This window comes from Falco naumanni, chromosome 8, assembly GCF_017639655.2.
Source record: "Falco naumanni isolate bFalNau1 chromosome 8, bFalNau1.pat, whole genome shotgun sequence".
Lineage (NCBI taxonomy): Eukaryota > Metazoa > Chordata > Aves > Falconiformes > Falconidae > Falco > Falco naumanni.
Window position 1 is genome coordinate 43,754,016 of NC_054061.1, and position 24,065 is coordinate 43,778,080.

Below are 24,065 nucleotides of genomic sequence, written 5' to 3' on the forward strand. Positions count from 1 at the left end.
GGGGGAGGGGGAAAGAATATCAGCATACGTTTGTGAACATATGACATTATTACATAATATTACATTAGGTGGTTGTTGTTATTATTATTATCATGATGTTAAAATGCTACTGACCTCAGTTTTGCCCTCATTATCCCAGGGCAATGCCGCTGGTTATAGAACAACTTACGACAGAACGGATGTCCCAGACGCAGCGAAACCACGGAGCAGAGGAGCACCTCGGAGCAGCCGGCCCAGCTCACCCTGGAGTGCAAGGCCTCTGGAAGGCTCCTGTGCCTCCTGCCGCAAGCGAGGGCAGCTCCACAGGGCTTTCCAGCCCTCTGCAAACGGCCCTGCGCTCATTATTTGCTCTATTAAAATAAACTGCTGCTTTTGCACAGATGACATGCACAGGTTATAGGCTGAGATATATTAATATAAGAGCTCCTGCCTCAGTTGTAAGGGGGTGGCAGGTACAAGACCTGCCCCTGCCTTGTCCTGTCCCAGCAGGCAGCAGCCAGCAGGACTATGACAGGGGACAACTGGGGGACCAGAGGGGTGGCCGGCAGGGGCCAGCATCTGTGGCATCACTACCAGCTGAACTCCCACAGCTCTCAGCTGAGGTGAGTTACCCAGCAGGCTTGGTCCTCTGAACAGTTTTATTCCTAACTAGTCACACTGACATGCTGAGCAGGTGTCATACATGAGAAGAAATAGTTTAACAACTTTTAAAGTTAACACTTTTGTGTTACAGAGCCACTTTCATGAGGTAAAACCTGCCGGTGGCACTAGCTTTGACCGGGCAGGCCTGGCATCCAAGATGGCGCCCAGGGAAAAGTGCTGCAGGAGCCCTCCCCAAAACGGGCCCTTTCACAGCCAAAGTCATCTCATTCACACCTTTGTTTAACATAATATATCTCAAAACATAGTTACAATACCATTTTCTGGTCATTAAACATCAACATCTGTATGGTTTTACTTCTGTATAAACCTCTCACAAGCACTCATTTTAAGCATATTACAACACATTAAGATTTTCGAAGCATTAACAACTTTTACCCAAATAGCACAAGAAGTCTTCTGTGTAAAAGACACGTTTCCACCGATTGTGTATACCACCTGCCTTCCCAGCCAAATTTTTACCTATTTAGCTCTCTAAAGGAACCACTTTTCTGCTAATAGTAGTAAAATTACCCAAATCCCTCATTTTAGCAACAGCTGTGTGATTAGCTACAGCTGAGCAGTTCCTTACCGGTGGGAAGGGCTGAGAAGAAGCTTGGCTCTGAAATTACCAAAGGATGAAGGAAAGACACCCATTCCTAGATTAAAAAGGAGCAACATAACAGGAGCCAGTCCAGTGGTTCAGTGGATTTTTAATAATTTCACTTCCCATGAATACCTAGCCTTTTTTTTTTTTTACTTTTTCCTCCAAACTGGCTTTCAAAAACTGCTGAGCCACTGAGCCACAACCAAATCCTTCTCTTTACCTTCTTCTGAATTTTATGTGTACATCCCTTGGCACATCACTGAATCATCAGCAAGTCAGGCTGGAAAGATCAAAGTCTCTTTACTAACTCTAAGCATCCAAGGCAAAGTTCAGTTATTCTTGTTTCATTTTAACAGATGTTTACCAAAAATGACTGAAGAACTCCCCAGGCAGTGTTTCACTATCCTTATTGCTAAAGTATTTTTTTCCTAATATCTAATACAAATCTTGCCTATCATAATTTAAACACCTTACTACTTCTGCAATCTACTGAGGATATAGAACATAATATTCCTTTCTACTTTGTAAGTTGCCTGCATTTATTTGAATAATACTAGAAAGTCTCCCTCTTCAGATGAGGAAAGCAACTCATTCAGTTTTCCTTGGTAGGGTACATTTCCTAAACCTTTGATAATTTCTGCTGGTATCCTCCAGATTCTAGCATATCTTTCTTGAAGCGATGAGTGCATAACAGCACTACAGCACCAGTCTTACCAACACTAAGCAAAGAAGGATTATTTCACTTTTCATGGATTATATTCCTGTTTATGCAACTCAGTATGATGTTTGGTTTTTTAACAGAAGTATCACATTGTTAATTCACATTCTGGTTTTAATCAACCAAAGCCACTCACTTTTTGCAAACAACTTGCTACAGATCCAGTTGCTTTCCAAACTGTTTTCACAGTTTATTAATCCTGCTTGCTATTGTCCATATTTAATAGCACCTTACATTCTTCAGCCCATTTTACCTGTTTGTGAAAGAGATTTTGACTTCTAGTCCTGCTCTTCAGCATATCTACAGTCCATCCTATGTTTATGTCATGATCAAATTCAATAAGGATATGGTCCATTGTGTAATTCACATCAATATTACTGGATTATACCAGAAGCAAGACAGACCTCTGCAGAATTTCATTCAGTACATCCATTCATTGGTTCATTGATGGCTACTCTATGGACACGGTACTTCTTGCCTAAAAGTTTCTGATAAGTAGACACAATTTATTCATCCACTGCTCGGTAAATTCTGACATTCTGTGACCCCCTAAATTGTGACCCAAATTCTCTCCTTAAGTAAACGTGTAAAGCCAGATCATCACTGCAATAGCAAAATGTCTGGCCAGGACTAGAATAGTCACAAAATAAAATCACAGGAGCTTTTAATTCATCCCCACATATAGTGAAAACACTTACAGTTTTCATCATAAATTTTCCATTCTCTGAGACAGATGGCAAATGGGCTAACAAGTTATGGTACTTTCTTAGTTAAAATATCTATCATGTGCATATTTCCAAGTTCTCTTTTTACTTTTTTATATAACAGAGAAAGCACGTAACACCTGCTTTGACCAGAAAGAAAGGAAAGCATCATATACGTATCACTGCTTCACATGAGACCTATCTATAGATCATTAAATTTCACTCCAGCTGAACTTGTATCAGGCATATGGAAAAGCGTTTAACAAGGGCTTAATTTCCAGATGACATTAATCAGTTCGTATTGAAATAAATGTAGCCTTCCCAAAACAGCAAACATATATTCCTGGCAGCTTTAAGTACCTTGAGATTATGTTTTCACTGAAGATGAGAATGGCAATTTTCCCAAATGGGAAAAAAAATTTCACTCACTTTTTCAGTAAAAATACAGAACTTATTCTGCTCCCTCCCTTCTTCCTTTTGCTGTGTCTGATGGATTGAAGTAGTCTCAAACAGAAGATCTCCAAAAACTTCTGTTCAAATCATCCTAAAGTTCCAGAAGTTTCTCTAAACAAAAAAAACAACTTCTCAGCCAGCTCATTTTTGGCAGTTTTGTCAGTGATCACATTCCCAAGACAATTTTTTTTTTTATATATGTCAATTCAGTTGTGAGTTTGGAGCTGAAGATCTGAAAACACAGACTTTTTGCTCCATTTACAAAGAAGTTTGACAGTGGTACCACAGACTGAGAAGCCCTTCACAGTGGCATGATTCTAAGGAAAACATAACTTAAATGTGCAATTGGCCTAAGGCTGGCCTTTTTCTTTTACCTTAAGTATATGTTTTCATGAAGGACACAGTTAAAAAAAATGAATGAATAAAGTTCAAAGCAAGCCGTTAGTGTGAGAAAAATAATCGCATCACAACGTTTATATCTTTGTTAAAGCTTTTCAGATTTTTGGTTCAAATAGTTAAAACATCATTGGCTGTATTGATAATACCCACAAGATAGCAGCTGCAGCCGTACACTCCTATTTTCTTCTGAAAAAAACAGTTCACCGCAATGGTAATTTTACTAGCAATTTGTCATTAAACATGAAGCCATCATTTCCTTCTAGATCTAGTACTGAGTGCTTTTCACTGTTTAGCACACAAGCATTGGAACTGTTTAAAGAAAGCTGAACAGATAAACTGCTTATTTTAGACCAAAATTAGTATAATTAGGAATGTCACCTGGATCATGAAAAACCTGTTCTGCTGGAGTAAAGAAGCCATGTTCCTACTTATTCTGCTATCAAAGTAAATCTAAACTTTCAGGGTGATATTTACACAAATATTCCAGCAGCTTCAAAATACTTTACAACTTCACAGAAGTATAGAACTATTTAAATTAAGTGATAGAAACCATTTGAACCATACTACCAAATATGGCTCCTAGTGAAAAGCTATGAAGTGATAAAAAAAAAAAAAACCCAAAAAAAAAAACCAAACCACCACTGCATTTCTGCTTCGGAAAGATAATGGATAACATACTGTAAATTGATGAAAAAGGCGAAAGTAAACCAAAGTCGCTCTCTGTCTGTCCTTTCAGCTATTTATTATTTGATTTGCAATTGTAACATCTCTATAAAATTTTGTAGTGGAACACTATAAAAATCAATCTGTCCTTTAAATGTCGGTATAGATCATCGTGCTGGGAAGTCTTATTTCAGTGCTTGCTCTAGCAGTATATTTTAACATTATAAAACCTATTTTGCAACTGATTTTTTAAGCCTGAAATCTGATGCAGTATAGCAGATTAGCATGCTGTATTAGAATATTAAAATAACCTTCCTCAGGCTCTGCCTGTTAGCTAAACAGTTAAAACTGGGGATCACTTACAACATCTTGAAAAATACTCTTGCTGATGTCTGCATTAAAATTTATGTAGATAATAGAAATCAGAGATACGTCATCAGCCTATCTACCATCTACCCCTGCTGTGTGTGCAAACTACAAACTAGGAGCAGACAATACCTCAGAAACTGCAGTAAAGTGAAAAGGCATTTTACTCTAGCCAATTGAGGTATAGCTGCTGGATTTTTGATAAACAAAATCTTCAAGGAACTCAAAATCCAGATTTAAACAAGTAATACTTGGAAATTCTAAAAAGGAACATATTCTATAGAATATCTTCTATAGAATTATAATATTCTATAGAATGAAGTAACATTAAGACCTAATCTACAGCCCTTTGAAATCTTTTTTAAATCACAACTTTGTTCAGATCAGATATTTATTTTACATTAAGGGGGGGGTGGGGGGTGGAACAGAATTAAAATTGTCTCTGAAAGCACTATTCTTCATTTTTCTTTAAAACTAGGTTCCTCTTATATTAATGATAGCATACATGCAGAAAGATGTTTTGCTTCCAAAAAGAACTTAAATGTCTTGTTTTTCAAAGTCCAATTCAAAACCAAACCAAACAAAAAAAAAATAAACCCACAAACCAACCAACCAAATGAAAATACACCAAAAAAACCCCAACCTGCTAATGGCACAAAGGGAATTTAGCGTTTTGTTAAAATTGTTCCAAAGGAAAAATACAGGTACCTTTCAGTTCCAGAATTTTCATCAGTGAACTCTGAAACATTAAAGATGATAGATTTGTTACTCACCCGTGGCTGCGCTGCGAAAAATTATGTATTATAGAACAAATTGTAAGGATCTATTCAATTAGGCAGTGAAGTACCCAACCATCTCCCATCATGTTTTCATTATTCTGACCCATTTGTCAGAACTGAATCTTTAAATTGGGCATTGACTATTTGCACCTGGGTCAATAACCATGCGGTCACAATGGTTACAGTTCATTGACATCTAATGGAGAGTTTAAATTTGACTAACGTAATCTCACAACATAAAGTCAGGGCTCTTGGAAAGTGGGGTACAGGAGGATACCAGATGTTTCTCTGGAAAAAAATGCTTACAATTAATGTATGGGAAGAGATTATTATAGCATTATTTTATCAGCATTAGTATAGAATTACTTTATTAGCCATGCAATAATTCAGTGCACCCTACTGACCCTGCAGTAAAACAGCAACATTATCTGAATAATATGAAAATCGGTTCAGAGATTAAGCTAAATTCAGATTAAAAACTTGATTGAAAGCTTTGTTCTCTAACCCATAGCTCTCTCTGTGGCTTCTAATATTTTAACATTCTTCCTTTAAAACGGAGACTTTACAGTGTGGAAGCTCCTGAATAGTAGTGAATTCTTGCTGGAGATGAACCCTCTCTTAATGAATCTGAACTTAATGAATGGATTTTTCATTAAGAGACGCTGGTGAGGGCAATGCTATGACCTCAGCCAATGTCACCACAGAGTTTAGAGGGAAATGGCAAACATGGTTTAGTTCCCCTCTGAAATCAGTTTTCACTACAGAGAGCCCTGACTGACAGGACAAGATAGAAAGGCAATGTCTTAATCTTAGTGACTGTCAGCTCTCCTCAAGTCTTCTGTGCTCTCAAATTTTCCATAATAAAGCCTTATGCACAAAAATGCAGCATGATTAAATGTAGCTAACCAGAACTCTATTTTGCTTGTGTAACATCATTACTGTGTTCACGGTGACAGCTTAAACACAGAAACCCAGTGTCTTCTCCCATTTTCTTAACAAAAAGAAGTCTATGTCTATACTAATGTACACAGCACAGCTTTGAGAATAATGCTATCTGAGAAAATGTCACAGTGCTAATAATAATCCACCACACCATAAAGGCGGAGAAAAAAAAAAAGTTACTTGTAGTGCAGGGCACAGGGGTGGAGAGGCTGGAAGAAAAATTACATAGTAAAGCAGAACTCTGCTTTGCTTTGTTGTCCCCTGACATCATCTTCAGGAGCAACATGGCCAATGGTCATGCAATGCCTTTGCTTTTCAAGGTACTTGGGCAGAGCTCACACTTAGCAGGCAAGGAAGTTCAGCATCTCCAGACAAGGCTTGGCTTGCCAAAAACAGAATATAATTTTAGCTTTCCACAAACTACTTCTGTTTTCTGACTTAAAGGCTTTGCTCATCTAGGCCTTTGGAAAGTGTGTGCAGAGCCTGTTTCACGCTGTTAATGAAGTAGATAAAGGCAGTGATGAACTAGAGCTGACACCACAGACTACCCCAACATTTCTGAAGGGCTCTGCTCCCTGCTAAGCCTCCACTTCTTTCAATTCATCTTTACAAAAAAATCCTGAAGATCAATAAATTCTGATCTGACTTTAAGACATGGGCCATAAGAATGAATCTATGCTGAAAAATCATCCATGTGGAGCTAAGTGGAGAACATAAAGCACACAGTTTTGGTCCCTCTCCCACAGTCACCTTCCCCTTTTACAGCTGCTAGTGGAAAAACTAGCCAAATCCACTCCATCTCCTCAAACCTTCTTGTACTTCGTTTCCTTCTGATGTCGTGGGAGAGGAAAACTCAGTTTCTGTCACTAGAGTCAGACCCTCAGTGACCAAAGAATTAGCCACTGAACCAAAACAATAGAAAGGAGGACTTCACTAAATCAAGGAGACTGAAACAGATGCTCCTATCCTGAATTCTCATAGAGGGCACATGCAAAATCTCTGATAGGTAGGTTATAGGTACTACTTAGTTCACAAAAGATGAACAATACCATCAGGATAATTCCCCTCAATCATGGTCTGACTGAAGGGAAACATTCTGCTTACATCTCACATAATTTTAATACCTTTTTGCACAGGAAGAAAAAGATCACAATTCATTGAACCAAATGCAGTAAAATAACCTCTTCTTCCCTCAATTTGAGTAGCATTTTATTGCAGCATATTGCCACTCCAAATGAAGTTACCGTCTCTTCTCTGGGTTTTTTCCAACATTTCATAAGAGGTGAATAAAAATGAATCTCTGTTATTCCCATACAGATAATTTCTCAGTAAGAAATTAAAGTCCATGTGGTCTTTTGGCACAGGACTCCTCAGTTCTAAGCTGTAGTCTACAACCTATTGATCTTTACTCCAGTATTGACAAGAGCTAGTAGCAGCAAACAAATAAAATGCTTCCAAAGCTTCCTAAAGATAGCCAGAAAATCAGCACTGAGTGCTCACAGCTGTGGAGGAGTAGGTGACCAGTTTTCCACCAGGTGAATAGACTTAGTCTGCCACTGGAGGTTGAGACTCGAGAGGAGCAGCTTATTTCTCTGTTTTGCGCTAAAATCTGTATGCAAGTACAGCAGTCTGGACTCTAGCCTGACAGAAGGCGTTGAACAGACTGCTCCTAAGCTTCATTACTTTATTTTTTTGACCATTCATAGCCACATTTATTTCTGTAGCTAGCATACAGTGCTTCTGAGGCCAGGAAGCCAGACACGGGATTTTTCACTTGAGTATAATCCCCATCTTAATTGTGCCACTTACAGCGATAGCACCTCAGAGTGTCAGAAGTGTAAGGCAGATCTTAATATTGTAGTCTGCTTCTACATGATGTTTTTTCTTCCTGTCCTCTGATCCTTTGAAAACCAAAGGAAAACACTGCATTCGCTGCTTTATTTCTCTCAGGTTTTGAAAATATTTTTTGTTATTTTGCTCCACACGCGATCACAATTTTTTAACCTGAATAGTATGAAGATGAAAGTAAGGTGAACTCTAAATAACAGTAAGTTACCCTGATTCAAGGTAAGGGACATTTGAAATAAAGTAGATACAGTTTGCAGCTTGAATTATTAGGTAGATGACCCACATTCATTCTTGGAGTGTCACTGGTTAAATACTGTTTACGAAATTAATCTAAAAAAAGTGTAACAGTTATAAAGGTATCTAGAGGGAAAAAAAACAACAAAACTGGGCTGGAAGAGAACAAGCTCCTCAACAGGGCCTTTGATCAGGGCAGACTGGAGGAGTGGGAAGCTGCAGGAAAGGTCAGTACACACACACACAGAGCTGGTCAGGTTGGCAAGTACCCACATACTGTGTCTTCATTCTTTTCTCATAGTACTCACTTTGTACAATGCAAAGTGAATTTTACACTGAGCTTACTGATTTTTGATTTATGCTATTAAAAATGGAATTATGTCAATCCCATGAGGTGCATATGTACATTTCCTTCACAGCAGCTTGACTTCTGAAAAAGTCACTGTCCTTTCCAAAGCAAGCATTCTACACAGAAGCCTCCTTTTTGCACCAAAGAGCAAGACTTACTCTTTTGATGGCTGGGTTTATAATTTGTTCTGCAAGCCAGACGATGTTGATATATCAATTTTTTTTTCTTGTTTTTTGGCAATCAAACTACATTTCTTCATACTGAAATGGGGAAAAGCAGATACTTTCCTTACAGTGAAATAAAAGAAAGTACCTCTGGGCACAATGGGGACGTGTCTGTGAACATGTCTTTCTCTTGTCACGGAAAGTAAAAAGCCCAAGTTGGTGATTGTTGGGACCGGGTACCTCCAGGCACAAAGAAACAAACTTATTTCTTCTCCTATGGTCTAAATCACAATCAGACACTAAGGCATGGTATATTTATGTCTTGGTCACAAAAATGTGCTATACTGAAACTGCAAAATACTGTCTGGAGTGGATCCAGCAGGGAGCATGGGAGGAAGGCAGCAAGGGACTTACCTTGAGTAAATCACGTTGTTTCTATAGTTAGCCTCTCAACATCTGCTCTTGGAAAGTACTGGAAGCAGGACAGGCACTTATTTACCCCATTGATCCTACACAAGTCTGGCAGCCAGTAAGGATTTTTTCCTCCATTCCAGACACTTACACAAATAGAAATATCAGATTGGAACAACGTTTCTAAAAAACAAAACAAACCCAAAAACACTTTGTAAATTTTAAATGCAAAATATAACTTCCATATCAAAATTAAGTGACTCTACATGTTAAAACGAAAAAATTCTTTCAAAAAGACAACTCTATCTCTGAAAGCGCCTGCCCCACCCTTGGGGCAACCAGCCCCTCGGTCACCTCACCTGTTCCTGGCAGAAGGCATTGTACCCTGTGAGCTTGCCTGTCCCCTCTGCCTCTGCTTTCCAATAGTACCACTCATACACCCTTGGGGCTTCTGACTGAGTGCTTCTTATAACTTTTCCTCCTAGAAACTAGAGAAAAGTACATTTTTTTCTTGATGAGCCTTTTCTTTTATTGGTTTGTGGCCCCTATAAAAAAAAAACGGAAATAGATGTTTGTATTGCAAAGCCGGGCCTCTGTGGGCAGGCCTGGGACGTGTCAGTCTCCCTGGCAGGCTGGAGCTGGAAACACAGCCTGTACAAAGCACTCTAACCAAAAAACTTGTGGTTTCAGCACTTTATTAATTTGATATAAAGTCCCACCAACCCATTAATTAAAGATCACAGGGACCAGAAGTTAACCCTGATTGTCCACGTCCATGTTTGTAGATATGCCTGTTGCCACAGCAAAAACAGGCGTTTTCCTTCATCTAGCTAAACTGGCTTTTACTTTTATTTACTGATCAGATTACAGGTCAGGCCGCAACTCTGTTTTGTTTATGTTAACTTACTAATTATACTTCATATCTACTTCATAGTTGAGGTCGAGTGTGATGAAACACAGTTCTGCCTCCTTGTTCTCCAAACTTTCTCCATCCCTGGGCCCCCCATCTGCCACCACAGCCAGATCCTGCAGAGGCTTTAGCACGCATGAGATGCAGCTATATGTGGCATGGCTGAAGGCCGAGGGTGGGAAGGTATGGGAGGGCAGGAGTGGCAGGGAACCAGTGCCTCTGTGTCAAGGAGGGCAGGTCTTGGTGCAGCCTCCGGGAGCGAGCCTGGCCCTGGTGTACAACAGCCAGGGACTGCCCAGACTGCTAGTCAGTGGCAGATGAAGGAAAGCCGAGAAAGAATATGGCAACTCCAAGCACAGCAAGGCGTAGCACAAAGAGAAGGATGGTAATTTTAACGAGAGTTGCAAGAGAAGGAAAGCCAACAACTGCGCTAGGTTTGCTATGCATGCATACATAGGCCAGGAGAAAAATTTCCTTAACTTAAAGGAACTTTGAAATACTGGCTGGGGAAGACAGTTACCTAATCGCTTCGTCATACTGTCTTCACTACAGATGCTGCAGAGGAAGTTAAGCAACAAAAACTAATAACCCTGCATTGCAACTTCTGCAACACCTGTGTAACTTTCAGCCAGCACAAGAAGCTGCATGTCACCAGTATACATTCTTGTGTGAACAAACACTATGAGCAACCACAGGGCCTGCAATAAAAATGGAGATATATTAAACTCTCCATGTCACAGCAGAAAGGAGTTCTATGCTTAAAAACATGTCAGCTGTTTGCAACTTCCATTTAAAATAAGTTTTTCCAGAGGAGAATTTGGCCATGGTAAATGCCACCTCATTGCATCCTGATTGCAGAGATGGATTGTCTGTAAGTAATCTCTAAAAGGATCTGTACTCTTTTATGTCTATTTATAATTATTTTTTCAGTCAATTGCATTAGGCATCTCCTATTTTCCGGGCCATGAGCACTCATGAAGTATAACTGCATTGTTGCCTCTAGGCAGAATCTCATCCATCATCAATAGTTACTTATAAACTCACTGTTAAGTCAACTGGAGTATAATCCCAGATATGCAGACTCTTCCCAAACATATATGGCAGTACTGATGTTTTCACACTGCCTAAGCTTAACTCTGGCAGGTAAAGGTGCTCCAAACCTGTACCCTCCTTCTTATGATCAGGGACCAGATGTGCACTCTGACAGCCTAGCTGGTGGGAATTTATTTCTTTAAAGGCAGGAAAAAAGGTGGAGATCTGAACCAAGCTCTGTTAAATCAATGGAAAGACTCCTGCTGGTTTCCAGATGAAGCACAGATTAGTCCTTCCCAGCTAAACAGATTAGTTCACCCTAATAAGTCTTGACAGTTGCCCAGGCTCTGTGGATTACTATGTATAGCCAGCAATGCTTATACAACATAGGTATGATAGGCAGGCATGGAGCACATACAGAAGATTAATACTAAGTCCCTAAAGTAGAAGCATCATAGCACAAGTCATTATCAACAGCAGGGAGAAGGGCCGTGTTTATCAGCCGATGTACAGCAATCAGAAAGTATCACCAGACACAGAATTTACAGTAAGACTTTTCTGGAAACTATTCACCATGGAGGTCTTGGTGTACAAGCTTATGAATTCGACTTGGGCTGTTTCTGTGTTCTCACACTGGAAATAACTGGTGATGGCAACTCGTGAGCACCTGGAGGTATAGACTGAGCTTGCAGATGTCTCCCCAGAATGTGAGTAATGGCACAAAAACAGAACTCTTGTCTATCGTTATAGTGAGCAGTACCCATTATATGCATTTGCAGAATAGCTAAGAGAACAAATTAAGCACTTGTTTTTGAGTGCACAGACAAGAGAACACGCAGTCCCTTCCTTTCTAGAGTGATTTTAACAATTGTTGCTTTTCTAAGCACCTACAGGGTCTGAATAAAATGTTAACTCAGTAATGTTCTTCCCAACATCAAGAATGTTTCTCTACTTTATTTTCAATTACTGGGTCAGTAACCTAAGAGTTTACAGGGGGGTATTTTCTGGGTTTTTTACTGATGCTGTGGTAAAAATCTGAAGTGTAAACCATACAAGGAAAGATATAATCATGTCAAGAAATCAGCCCCCTTTGTACCAGACTACATTAATCTCCCTGCAAAACGCTGAACAGGAGAGTTTGGAGATGTATTTCTTTTAAGGTGATATATTAATGAAGATCTTAGGTTATCTGTTGACCACCAAACTAAGTTATCACACTGACATTTTTACACAGCATACAAAAAGCACTCCTTTTCCATGAAACAAAAGTGCAAAGCCCCACACATGCAGGAACAGCTCACCTAAGAGTGGGAGATGTAATTGTGTTTGTGCCTGCCTATTTGTTCAACTTGCTAACTGGAGAACAGGGGGTTTGTAGCTCTGGCAGGATGACCAATTAATTAAAGTCTGTACTTCCTAGACTCTGGAGAGCCATTGGGTGATCTGTCCAAGTGTCGTCTGACACATCTAAACCTTCCACTGAGTGCTACATGAGCGCTGTTTCTGAAGAACCCCAGTCCCTAAATTTCCCTTTGGCAGTTCTTCCTCAGCATGCCTGGCAGGTCACTGTAACCCATCGCAGAGCACTAACTTCTGGAAGTTTGCACTGCCAACAGTGGCAAACAAAAGAATCCAAAGCACACCCAGACCCCCAGCCTGAGGTTCTTTGGCACAACTACCAAAGCAAACTTGCTGTGGGAGTAAAACAGCAAGACTCCCCTTCAATACAGTCTGTGTGCTTCAGTTTCCTGTAGTGCAGAGAAGCAGAGGGATGCTGTACTTTGCAGCCATCTGAGGATCTTAAAGGGCTCTCAGTGCATTCATGCTGCTTTTCTCTAAAATCAATTGCTTTTATAATAGCACTTGTCTAGGCCTAAGAAGCCAAGCTCTATCCCAGGAGTTCTCAATTTGCCAGGCAAATATCATAGTTTTAATGGAAATTAGAATTTGCCTTTAGCTATTTACTGGCTACATTAGCAACCAGAATTCAATATTTATGAAGATATATCAATACTCCTGAAATATCACGCTGACATTTTCTCTGGAAACACACTCTTTGCCACTCCAGGCAGCTATTTCAAAATCAATACGTCCCTGGAAGACAAGTGGCTTTTCTTATCGCTCCACAATTATCAAACAATAAATATTTTGCACAAAATTGCACATTCACAGAACTAGACAATTTTCTTGGGAGAAAACTTTAACTGAGATTATTTCATTTGATTCTGACCCCAGACTCCAGCAGCAATGACATCATCTAGCAGAATAAATACTGGCAGAAGTCTCCAGCAGAGCAAAACCCACCATGGTGCCCACCACCGAATGTCCATGTGCTATCAGAGAAGGAGCACTGGTACTTGGGGAGAACTAGACAGTCAGGGATTACAGGCTTAGGAACACTGGCCTAGGGCTGACAGGGAAAAGAGCAGCAAGCAGATGCTGCACGCACAGTGCACCCCTCTCAGCTGTCACTCCTAGAGCCCTTTGTCTTACAGTGATTCTGTGCCAATTACTGCTACATAGACACAGGGACTGACACTAACCAGAGCAGTCCCAGGTGTTTCTTACAGGAGCCAAGCAGGCAGCCTGGCCAGACACTCCAGAACTTCTCCACAGAGCCCAGTTTCAAATTTAACCTGCTTTCCAATAGTGCAAGCTCATTACCCACTGCTTCTTCCTTACAGCATAGCCAGGGAAGGATAGTGTGATTTACAGCTCCTGTTTCCAATTAGGTTAATCTTCTCCCCAAATCTCTAATTATTTCATTTAATTTTGTATTGGGGAAAAAGGTGAATCGAGTCCCAAAATGATACATCACAGCACTAGTTTGCTGAGTAGCTTGCTGAGATTTATTGGCATGAGGTTAAAAGAGCCCACTGGTAGCAACTCCTCTATCTCTTTGTGTCTAGCTCAGCTCTAAATTCTAAATCAGCAGTCAAAGGAAATGTCATTGCCTGGCACATCATTGCAAATGGACTGAGGGGTGTCTCTGATCAGCTGCTGCAACATCCTGTTTTCAGACTTTATTTTACAGCACAGAAGCCTGAATTACCCTGAGCTCTTTCACACAGTTTTAATGGCACTTTGTCAGAGCACTCTCTGTGTGTCCTCTCAGAAAATAAATGTCACCTACTCAGTGAAACATTACAAAGATGATTCCAAAGTACACACTTTCAGGAACACTGCGATCAGCCTCAAAACAACAGTGACATGGGCTGCTAAAGTAATCAGTGCAGCACAGGGACCAATCTAACGCCCCAAAAATTCAGTGAGAGCCTCCCTGTAGCATGCAGTGGAAGGAGAAGCAAAGTCTTATATGTATGTTTTTGCTTAACATTTTTAAATTAGTGAGTGTTAATCAGTAGCTCAGAAGTCCATATTGATGGATACTGAGGTACCAGACTATATAAAATAAGATCATTAAGTGGCAATGAATGTTGTCACTTGTTATCATTTATCAGTTATATGACTGATTTTTAATTACTTAATGAGTGTTCAACATTCTATTGCTATCATATTCTAAGATTCCTTCCAAAAACTGTAGAATTTCCAGCAAAATTCAGAATCAGAATAAAACCAACTGACTACAGGAACTCAACAGGAACAAGAACACCAGGTAGGCTATAGCAACAGGACTAATACACTGGGCTTCCTTTAATACCCATTTCTTAAGGTAGTAAGACTATTACATGCAAATCAGCCAAATGAATGCTTAACTTCAGACAGCTATGTGTTAGAGAAGAAAGATCCCTTCCTCTGAGTACTTTTGGGATGTAAAAATAATCACAAATTCCTTTTTTTTAAAAAAGTATCACTTCATTTGTTGAATACAACCACATTTTAAAGGCCAGATGTCTGCACCTGTACACATACGTAGGTAACTGGAGCCTAGATGACTTCTTAGTACCTGTAAAAAGGTTTCTCTTAAACAAGATGTCTGGAAAATGCTGACCATCCTTCCCATAAATATTGTCTTTAATGACTTATTTTGGTTTAATTCTTACACAAAACAAAAAAACAAATAGAAAAACAGTAATAAATCATGAAGATTTTAGATGACAAGAACTATATTCTACATTTAAGAAAAAATTTTGTAACAAGCAAACAGTATCCACCCCACTAGAGTCAGGAAATCTTGTGTTCCCTCAGGGCTTTTTTTTTTTATTTTTTCTTTTTTTTTTTTTTTTTTTGAGGGCAACATCTCCATGCATTTCTTCATTTCTTTATACAAATACACTTCCTATATAATATTTTCTCCTGTGCTGTGTATCAGTGCTAAACAGGCAATGAGGAAGGAGACAGAAGACTCAGGCACTGCCCCAAAGTCTACCTTGTCTATGGGACAGAGCGCAGATCACTCACCATCACACAACAAATGAGTCATCAGACCCACCACTGCAGCTTCAGCTTTTCCAGTTGTTCTCAGGGTCACTCTGCTTCCATGCTATGGGTTAGAAGAGCAGCCTAGGTGGCATCATACGGGCAGTCAAAAAGAATCATCCTTCTTCCTAGGGGAATTCCTCTTTCCAGTATTAGCACAAATAACCACTAATATCTGCAAAAAAAAACCCCAGATACTACTGTGAGAACAGATGCAATCATTCCTTTTAGTCTGAAACACCCTGAAAGGAGAGGGCTGATGTAAAGATTGGCCAGCAAAGCTTGAAAACAGTAGACATCTATTGAAAAGGAAGATGTGGAAGGTTTTGCCGAGGCACATATATTATGATTGTGATCACATTGTGCCAAAGCTTCCACCCCTGCTCTCCCCTAACTTACAGTGAGCTGGAAGGCCTGCAACCAGAAACAAAGTCTTTACAGGAATTGTGTCCGAGGAAGGTGGGGGTTTGGCTAAGCACACCTGCTTCATTGCATTTCTAGATCATTAATTTATTTGCTCATAGCTCTCACTTTCAGACTCACTGCATATAGCAGTTTTGGCTTCCATACTTTCTTTTATCATTTACTGGCTCATCAGAGACAGTCACAGATTGAGAAACCTGAGTGGAAAGCATGTCTTCATAACAAGCTGTGACACTGAACTTGGAAACTCACTGGCTAAATGGCTTGACAAAAGGGGATTTTGTGTCATTGCTGCATGTGCCACAGAAAAAGGATGCCAAGAGCTACAGTCCTGCTCCTCACTCTCATTGAAGACAGTGAACCTCAACTTAGCTGACTCCAACAGCATTTCCAGGGCTGTGGTGTTTGTGACCAAAGAGACAGCTGGCAATGGTAAGTAGCAAAGTAATTTCCCAGAAAAATGATTCAATATAACCAAAACTGATCTAGCTAAAAGTACTGGTGCCTCTTCACTCTCTGCAGAGGAATTTTTCATCTTACTGATGAAACACATTCACTCTTCAGTTCTGTTATTTCTTAGTTCAAAGACATTCAAGCAATGCTTTTGGGATTCCCCTCGCTTTCACTAACAGGTGAAACTTTGCCTAAAAGTTTAGTTGCTCAGTCTGTTAAAAGCAGATCATTCCCAGGTGTGTTTTTCAGACTATTTTTGGTGCAGTTGAAGAATCTCAGTGGAGGGAAGATGCTAAATGGTATCAGAAAAAACTTTCTTGATAATAAAACCAGCCCATGCAATTAAAAAAGGGCTGGTGTAAAGGGCTTCTTCAGCCCTCCCTTAGTAAGCAGAAGAGTGTTTTTGCCTGCCAGATAAGTCTGATTTCATAATGCAAACAACAACAATTACGCTGAAAACACTTGCCATTTCAGCCAGTTTTCTTAGAGTTGTCACACAGGTAGCTCTCACCACTGCTATCACACACCTCTAAGCACTTGCCTAAAAGAGGCAGAGTCTGTCCTTGGATACCTATGAGTGGAGCTAAAAAACAAGATTTAAATATTGGTTTTGGCAAAGGGTCATAAGAAGATCTGTGTGGTAAACATTTTCAACGATAGCAATACGTGTTTCTTTCTCGGCACCAATAGCACAGACTAGACATTGTTAAGGGCCACCGAGGGGGATCACAGCACTGCAACTACCAGCTATAACACACAGTTATACCAAATATTCAATAGACTTGTTAATTAATTAACTAGCTAAAACAGTAAAACACATATCTTCTACCAGTAGGACTTTCTCCTCAAAGCTTGTAAAACACTGTTGGCCTCATCATGAGGGTTCCAGACCATTCTTAAATGCAGTGGTTGAGGACAATGACAACACAATTATCAGCGCTTACCTCCTCCAGCAGGCCTCTGCTTCCAGCTCGTGGAAAGCCGCACGTTCTCAGTTGGGGTAACCACTGTGAACACTGTCACTTCAGTCTGAGAAACTCTTTATGGAGGCCAAGTGCTGGACTTTCGGCCTCTCCCTTCCCTTCAGGCACAGGCTGTCCTCAGCAAACTCTTAGAAGCGTCACTATTTATCTAAAGTTCCTCAGGTAATTTATAAGGTAGTAAAGCAGTATTATCAATACACAGGGTTAAGCTAATATTTTCAGAAGTATTGACTAATTCCACATGTCTGGTTCAGACCTTTAGACCCCAACCCAGAGAAATCAGTCTCACCATTTTTATATACACTATTTGATTTTCACAAGACTGTAAGTGCCTATTAGGAGCGTGCATATTTGAGCGGATCTGGATAATAAAGCCCGGTACAGTGGCCCATATCTCCAACCAAAACAGTTTTCCTTTAATAGTTTACCTATGCTCTTTTAGAATCATCGCCTAAGGCCTTCCAGCAAATTTTGCCAGGTTTACAGAGCAGATCATACAAACAAACCCTAGACAACTGTATTCATCTCACTGAAGTTTTTTCAGACTGTGTGCTTGTTTCCCAATACTACATATGAAACTCTAGGGTAAGGTATTGCCACATACTGAAATAAATGGTTTTGTAATCCTATTAGGGCTTTTTGGATTGGTGAGCAATGCTGAAGGAACAGCACCTGTAGCACCCACTGACTGGCTGAGGATTGAAGACTTCCACTCAGTGCTGGATGTTAGTCTGCTGGGATCGATTGAAGTCATGCTCAAGCTTCTGCCACTTCTGAAAAAAGCTGAGGGAAGAATAGTCAATCTCATCAATGCCAAAGGCCTCATGGCTTTTGTAGGGGGTGGCTACAGTCTGTCCAAATGGGGCATGGAAGCTTTCTCTGACACCTTACGGTGAGTAGCTAGAAATACGTGAATGAATCCAAGAACAGATTCCAGATGTGCTGAGGAAGGGTAACTGTATGTTTGCCCCTCAATTTCTGTCTGGAAATCTTGCATAAAGGGAGAAAGTAGGATGTCACTTGTTTAGGATTTCAGACTCCAGTACTATGAACAGACCCACCAGGAAACGGTACTGGGAAAAACTTTCATATTCTGGACAAATGGCTAGTACGCAGCTTTAGGCATGTGAATCCAGTGCATACACGAAAGTAAATCAATAGTATAGCCCATTCAGACACCCAGAGTTTCCTGGGCAAGTGCTACTTGCCCATTTACAAATGTACTAATGTTCTAAAGTACTCGTAACTTTAGAAAATTAAGCTGAGCACCCTTCACTGAAGCCGGTTGTGTTATACTACCTTGAGAAGGCTATGGCCTAGCCTAGTGAGTCAAGTCTTCACAAGAACTAGGAAAGTTGGTTGCAAACCACTATGAATGCTTATATAAATAAAGTATATGCCCCAAGGAAATAGAATATAAACTAGTGGCTAATGTGCACATGGTCCATTCCTTTGCACGCTTTGGAACGTAGCTGCCTGGGTCTCTTGAGCTGCCCAGCAAGAGAAAGAGGTCATTTTCAATCTAAAGGAGTTGCACTGCAAATCAGAATTACATAGAGGAAACCACAGTACCAGAAAACACACCAACCTTTATTGCACTAACATTTAATCAATTAACCATAGCCATTTAACCATACAGTGGAGACTAAAGTTCTAACCAAATTGAAAATTTTTGCTCACTTTTTCCCAGACACTTTAATAATTTGTTCCTTCTGGAAGCTGAAAAGATGCAACAGTATTTAAGGTAGTCAAGTTTTAGTTTGATAATACATGGCTAAGATGCAGCTAGCTACTACATCCTTTGCATCAGTGCAACATAAACTACACAGAAAGCTGTGAATCTACCTGACACTGCTTTTTTTCCCCTCAGCATTAATTGCCTGCTGCACTTTTACACGACACATACACTGCTATGAAGCTAATTGCTGCGATGAAGTCAAAATTCTACTGACATTTGAAGATAAGAATCAAAGTCTCAAATAATCATTTATGTGACAAACTTTCAACTTACTGATGTTTAATGTTATGCCATCATTGGGTGGTCAGGAATGGTTATCGTTGGGTTTTTTTCTTGTAGGATAGAGATGCAGCATTTTGGAGTGAAAGTAAGCATTGTTGAGCATGGTTTCTTTAGAGGAGGAGTTGTTAATTCAGATGTCATTGAGAAAACCCTCTTCAGACTTTGGAATGGACTGACTCCCGAGATCAGGGACTCCTATGGAGAAAAATACTTTGTTGAATGTAAGTAGAAAAAGGATTGTATGAAAGCTCAGGGGGGGCAGGTATTACCAACATAAATAAATACCTGAAGCACAGCCAGGCTCCTTCCAATGGTACCCAGAGACAGGACCCAAGGCAATGGGCACACACAGAAAAACACTGGATGTTCCTGCTGAACATCAGGAAACATATTTTTACTGTGAGGGTGACTAAGCACTGGCACAGGTTGCCCAGAGAAGCTGTGGGGTCTCTATCCTTGGAGAAAAGCTGTCTGGACATAGTCCTGGGCAACCTGGTCTAGGTGACCCAGCTTAAGCAGCAGTTGTTGGACCAGAGCTCCCTTCCAACCACAATCCATCTGCGTTTCTGTGAACATCTGCTGGACTTCAATTACTGTTCATTAAGAACCCATTGCTGAATGTTCTATACTATACGTATGTTAGATGAGGCCTGTGCTATTAGTTCCCATACAAGATTGATGAGATGTGATGTCATTATACCATCCTTACTTCGTTCCTCCATACTTAGACGTCACATGCCTAGGGGGAATTAATTGCTTTGACCATATGCTAAGTTTATGGCTTCCTGATATCTGAAAAGTTGTGCTGTGTCACACTGCACTTACTGTAGGGAGTATCTGGCTCACAATATCATCCAGAGAGGTTTCTGTTTACTGGTCTCTTGGGTGTTCTGCAGCCTTTCTGGACTCTACTCTGCTATAGCTGTGCTGCTCTCAGTTCTAGAGTCAGTAGTTTAAAGTAAGCCTGAAACCGTAGCTAAACCTTTGAATACAAAGAATCCTCTCACAGAGAAAGTTGCACATAAATACTTTCAGGTTTATTTTCTTCTTCACAGATACAAAAGCTCAAAGATCATCAGTGAAAAGACTGTGTGATTTTGATATTTCTAAGGTCATAAAATGCATGGAACATGCCCTGATAGCAAAGTACCCCAGGACACGATATGGAGCTGGATGGGATGCAAAGTTCTTTTGGCTGTTTCTCTCCTACGCCCCAAGCTGTTTATCTGACTTGCTGCTGTGTATGACATTTCCAGCTCCAGCAGCTAGTGGGAAATCAGTTCATGGAGTTCTAATTAACATTTAGTATTACACCAGTATCAGGCCTGCAGAAATAAATATTAATCCTGTCAAAACCAGACATCCTCTTCTTTACCAGATACTACACTGCTTAAATTCCTTTCAGAAGATACTTTCTCCACCCCTCACCCCTTCTTACCTGGAATTTCTGAGTTTGCAGATAGTCTTGTAAATCCAGCATGTTTCTGAAGGTCATTTTTAATGCTCAGAAATTATACCTCTGTAGGATCTGCATTCATAAAATATTCAGCTACAAAGCTAGTTAATACTACTCACTGAATAAATAAATAAAAAATTTAAAAAGGAAAATGAAATCACTTAAAGAATCAGTTTTTCAGGTGGAATTCATCAACATATAAGCTGGTAGTGAACTTGAAATAAAACAGCAGCCTTTCAGAGCATATATTTTATACATGTACCTCACAGAAGATATTCAGTCAGGCTTACTCACCTATTTCATGGGGAGTTTTGCTCAGGGTCATATTCAGGAGTTGCTAAACTTCACAAGCTTCTGAACACAAGACATGAAATCAAATAATAACAAAGCCCAACTATTGCAACTTATTCCAAAAATTACAATTGCAGTATTTGGCCACATCTAATCATCTGACTATTCAGCTGTGTAGAGATAAAACACAAGCTATTTTACAGATACACAATTACAGGGGAAACCAAAAGTACATTGTACTCTGGCTACTATGCAAACAGAGTATCCAAATTTATATTTTCCCTAATATTAATATAGTTTATGATGAAGATATTAAAAATAATATGCATTCACATTTCTTTCATCCTCAGTGTGCTTTGTAAGTTAAAAGGATGATCATTTCATTCATTAGATGAAACAGGTGCTACAGCGTATGCTCTAGCAAATTAGTTCAACTGTACAAAGAGTGTGTTCAGAACAGCAAAATGTTTGTTGAGGTTACAGTGCCTCTTGTACACTATTTGTATCTGTTAAGCTGTTGGCCAGAGGCTCACAAACTGGTGTTCCTAGAGATATTAAATTGAAGGGGTAAAGGTTTTATTTGCTGAACAGCTGGGCTGCTGATTAATCATTAATGTGCAATTCAATTAAGCTTACAAAAATACCATGTGCGGGTCAGAACTCTTAAGAAAAGGGAGTGTCATCACTCCATGTGTGAGAGGGAGGGTGTGTGTACATGGGCAAGAAAGGGATAGAATGTAAAAAAACTTTAGCAACCTTTAAGTACTACATTGAGGTTCTATTCTCTGGCAAATGGCTTCAAGAATAAATTTCATTATAAATACCTGAGAAGCGACAGTTCTCTCTATCTGGCCTAACAGCTGTAAAGAGAATGTACATGAAAAAACTTAATGGTATCATTTATCAGCCCTATAATGCAGAAACAGATAATGCTCAATTCTCTAAAAATCAGCTGCCTTTGAAACAGAAAGAGGCCGGAATTCTAGAATCCAAGCAGAGACTGTCCTCTTAAGGGAAAAAGAATATAAGTGAAAAACAAAGTTAGGAATAGAATCTAAAGCTTTTGTTGAACAAAATACGAAAAAATAAATTTTATATAATCAAAAGGGTACAATGTGGTATGCTACTGAGAGGAAGAGGCCCAGTTGAAGCTTCACTGGAATATATATAGGAATCCTTCACTATCTATACATTAAACAATCAAATCTACATACTATGTATTTATACAATATGCCACAGATGGTTTTCTTCTACATCTGAAAAGTTAAAATTACTGGGGGAGGAGGGGAGAGGGGAAGTATCTCTCATACATGGCTGACATATTCCAAAACTGGTTCCACATCTTTCTGGTGCCAAAGACTATTTACAAAACTAATGCTACTTTTACCTGTGGCATGCAACTGGAGGTAAGTCTTATGGAAACATTAGCCCTGCCTTCTCTCTTTAAAAAACATTGTGAACTCTTTCCTTAAGAACAGCAACCTACCTTTCAAAGAAATCCTTTGTCATAGCCTTACAGATAGATGTGTATGCTGTGTCCCAGGTCCAAAGGAAATTTCTACATTAAAGCACTCAGATAGGAAAGTTAATAGAACAAAAGTTTTAATCGCTTTTGTCCATACTAGCTTGATAGTCAGTCTCTTACAATCAATAATAAGAGTTTCCTGTTTCAAGTGCTAGTTAATTTAATGTGTGTAATGGGGAAGCTTTCACACTTACAATGATACGACGTCAGTGATGTTATGTCAAGAACTTTAGACAGTTGTGTGAAGCAGTAAGCACTATTCTTATTTGACTTTACATAAAGCACTGTCAGTTTCATCTCAGAGTGCACTGAAGTCTCCACAACTGAAAAAAGTACATAGAGCCTTGACACAAATTATGGAATAAGGATGTGATAAAGTAATACATTTATTAGATTTATTCAGCAGCATCATTTTCCAGTTGTCTTTTCTAATCAAAGTACATTACAAAGTAATTATAAACATTCTAATTAGAAATAATACACATTTTGAGAACTCAGATATAAAACAATCAAATAGCAGAAGTCTTAATGATTATAACTTTAGGAATCTTTAAATTATATGAGTAGCTAGCCAGGAATACTGAATAACATGTTCCTGCAGTGGTACTCCATTTCCTCAAATGGTTCATGTTGTGGAAACCACCTTGGCTAATTAATAGAAAAGCTAATAAGATGTACAGGATATTCTGATGGAAGGTTATATAAATAACCACGTAACTACAAAGACTGCATTAGTAGAAATTGTTTCCCTTTCTATTAATGTCCACTTCAGGAAATAAATAGTCAATAAAATTAAATTTTCACATTAAAAAACCTGAATAATTGCTTAAATGAACCAATACTTTTTGTATTTTTTATTTGGAAATAAGCTGTTCCAGAAATCTAGCTACTTCATTTCATAGTACAAATTACTTCCAGAGACTCCAGCCAACAACAGAGCTATTCCATTGATGAGCAAGAGAAAATCTCATTAAATTAAGTACTTCTGGTACTTAATTTAATCTAAATATATCAGATCTTTTTAAAAACACTATTAATGGAATGTTGTTAATAAGGATCTAGAGGAAAAGTATGTGTCTTATGGATTGAGAAGAGAGCATTTTATCTCAGGCAGTTAAAATATTGTGAGAACAACATTTTGCACAGGTAACTATTCAGCATAATGATGCTGCATTAACTCTTCCATCTTTTGTTTAACACAAGATAAACAGAGACACCCATTTGTACATACAGTAGTATATAAAATAGGTGGTAAAGATGCCCAGAGCACCAGTAGAAGTTTTAAAAGGTATTCTTGTATACTATAAAGAACCTGT

General features: G+C 39.3%; 2 protein-coding genes across 14 annotated transcripts in view; one reads left to right on the forward strand and one right to left on the reverse strand.

Moving 5' to 3' along the window:
• Window positions 1-17,575, reverse strand: part of ABCB11 (ATP binding cassette subfamily B member 11) — a 68,425-nt gene extending 50,850 nt beyond the window's left edge. For 6 of the 13 annotated variants that reach the window (XR_005829512.1, XR_005829510.1, XR_005829511.1 and 3 more), the window contains exon 1: window positions 5,323-5,419. The gene's annotated coding sequence lies outside the window, so the exon portion shown is untranslated. The other 7 variants (XR_005829515.1, XR_005829514.1, XM_040605083.1 and 4 more) reach the window with 6 other exon arrangements.
• DHRS9 (dehydrogenase/reductase 9) lies at window positions 5,495-24,017 on the forward strand. Its single transcript, XM_040605098.1, has 5 exons — window positions 5,495-11,925; window positions 16,123-16,453; window positions 18,091-18,349; window positions 19,535-19,698; window positions 20,533-24,017. The coding sequence occupies exons 1-5, from the start codon at window positions 11,911-11,913 to the stop codon at window positions 20,781-20,783; spliced, it is 1,020 nt and encodes a 339-aa protein (XP_040461032.1). The 5' UTR covers window positions 5,495-11,910; the 3' UTR covers window positions 20,784-24,017.
• Window positions 24,018-24,065: the final 48 nt, after the last annotated feature.

Bases quoted from the DNA above. Each gene is read 5' to 3' on its own strand.
- DHRS9 (XM_040605098.1), top strand. The intron at 16,454-18,090 runs GTAAGTAGCAAA...TAATCCTATTAG, and splicing joins CAAAGAGACAGCTGGCAATG to GGCTTTTTGGATTGGTGAGC. The intron at 18,350-19,534 runs GTGAGTAGCTAG...TTTTTCTTGTAG, and splicing joins GCTTTCTCTGACACCTTACG to GATAGAGATGCAGCATTTTG.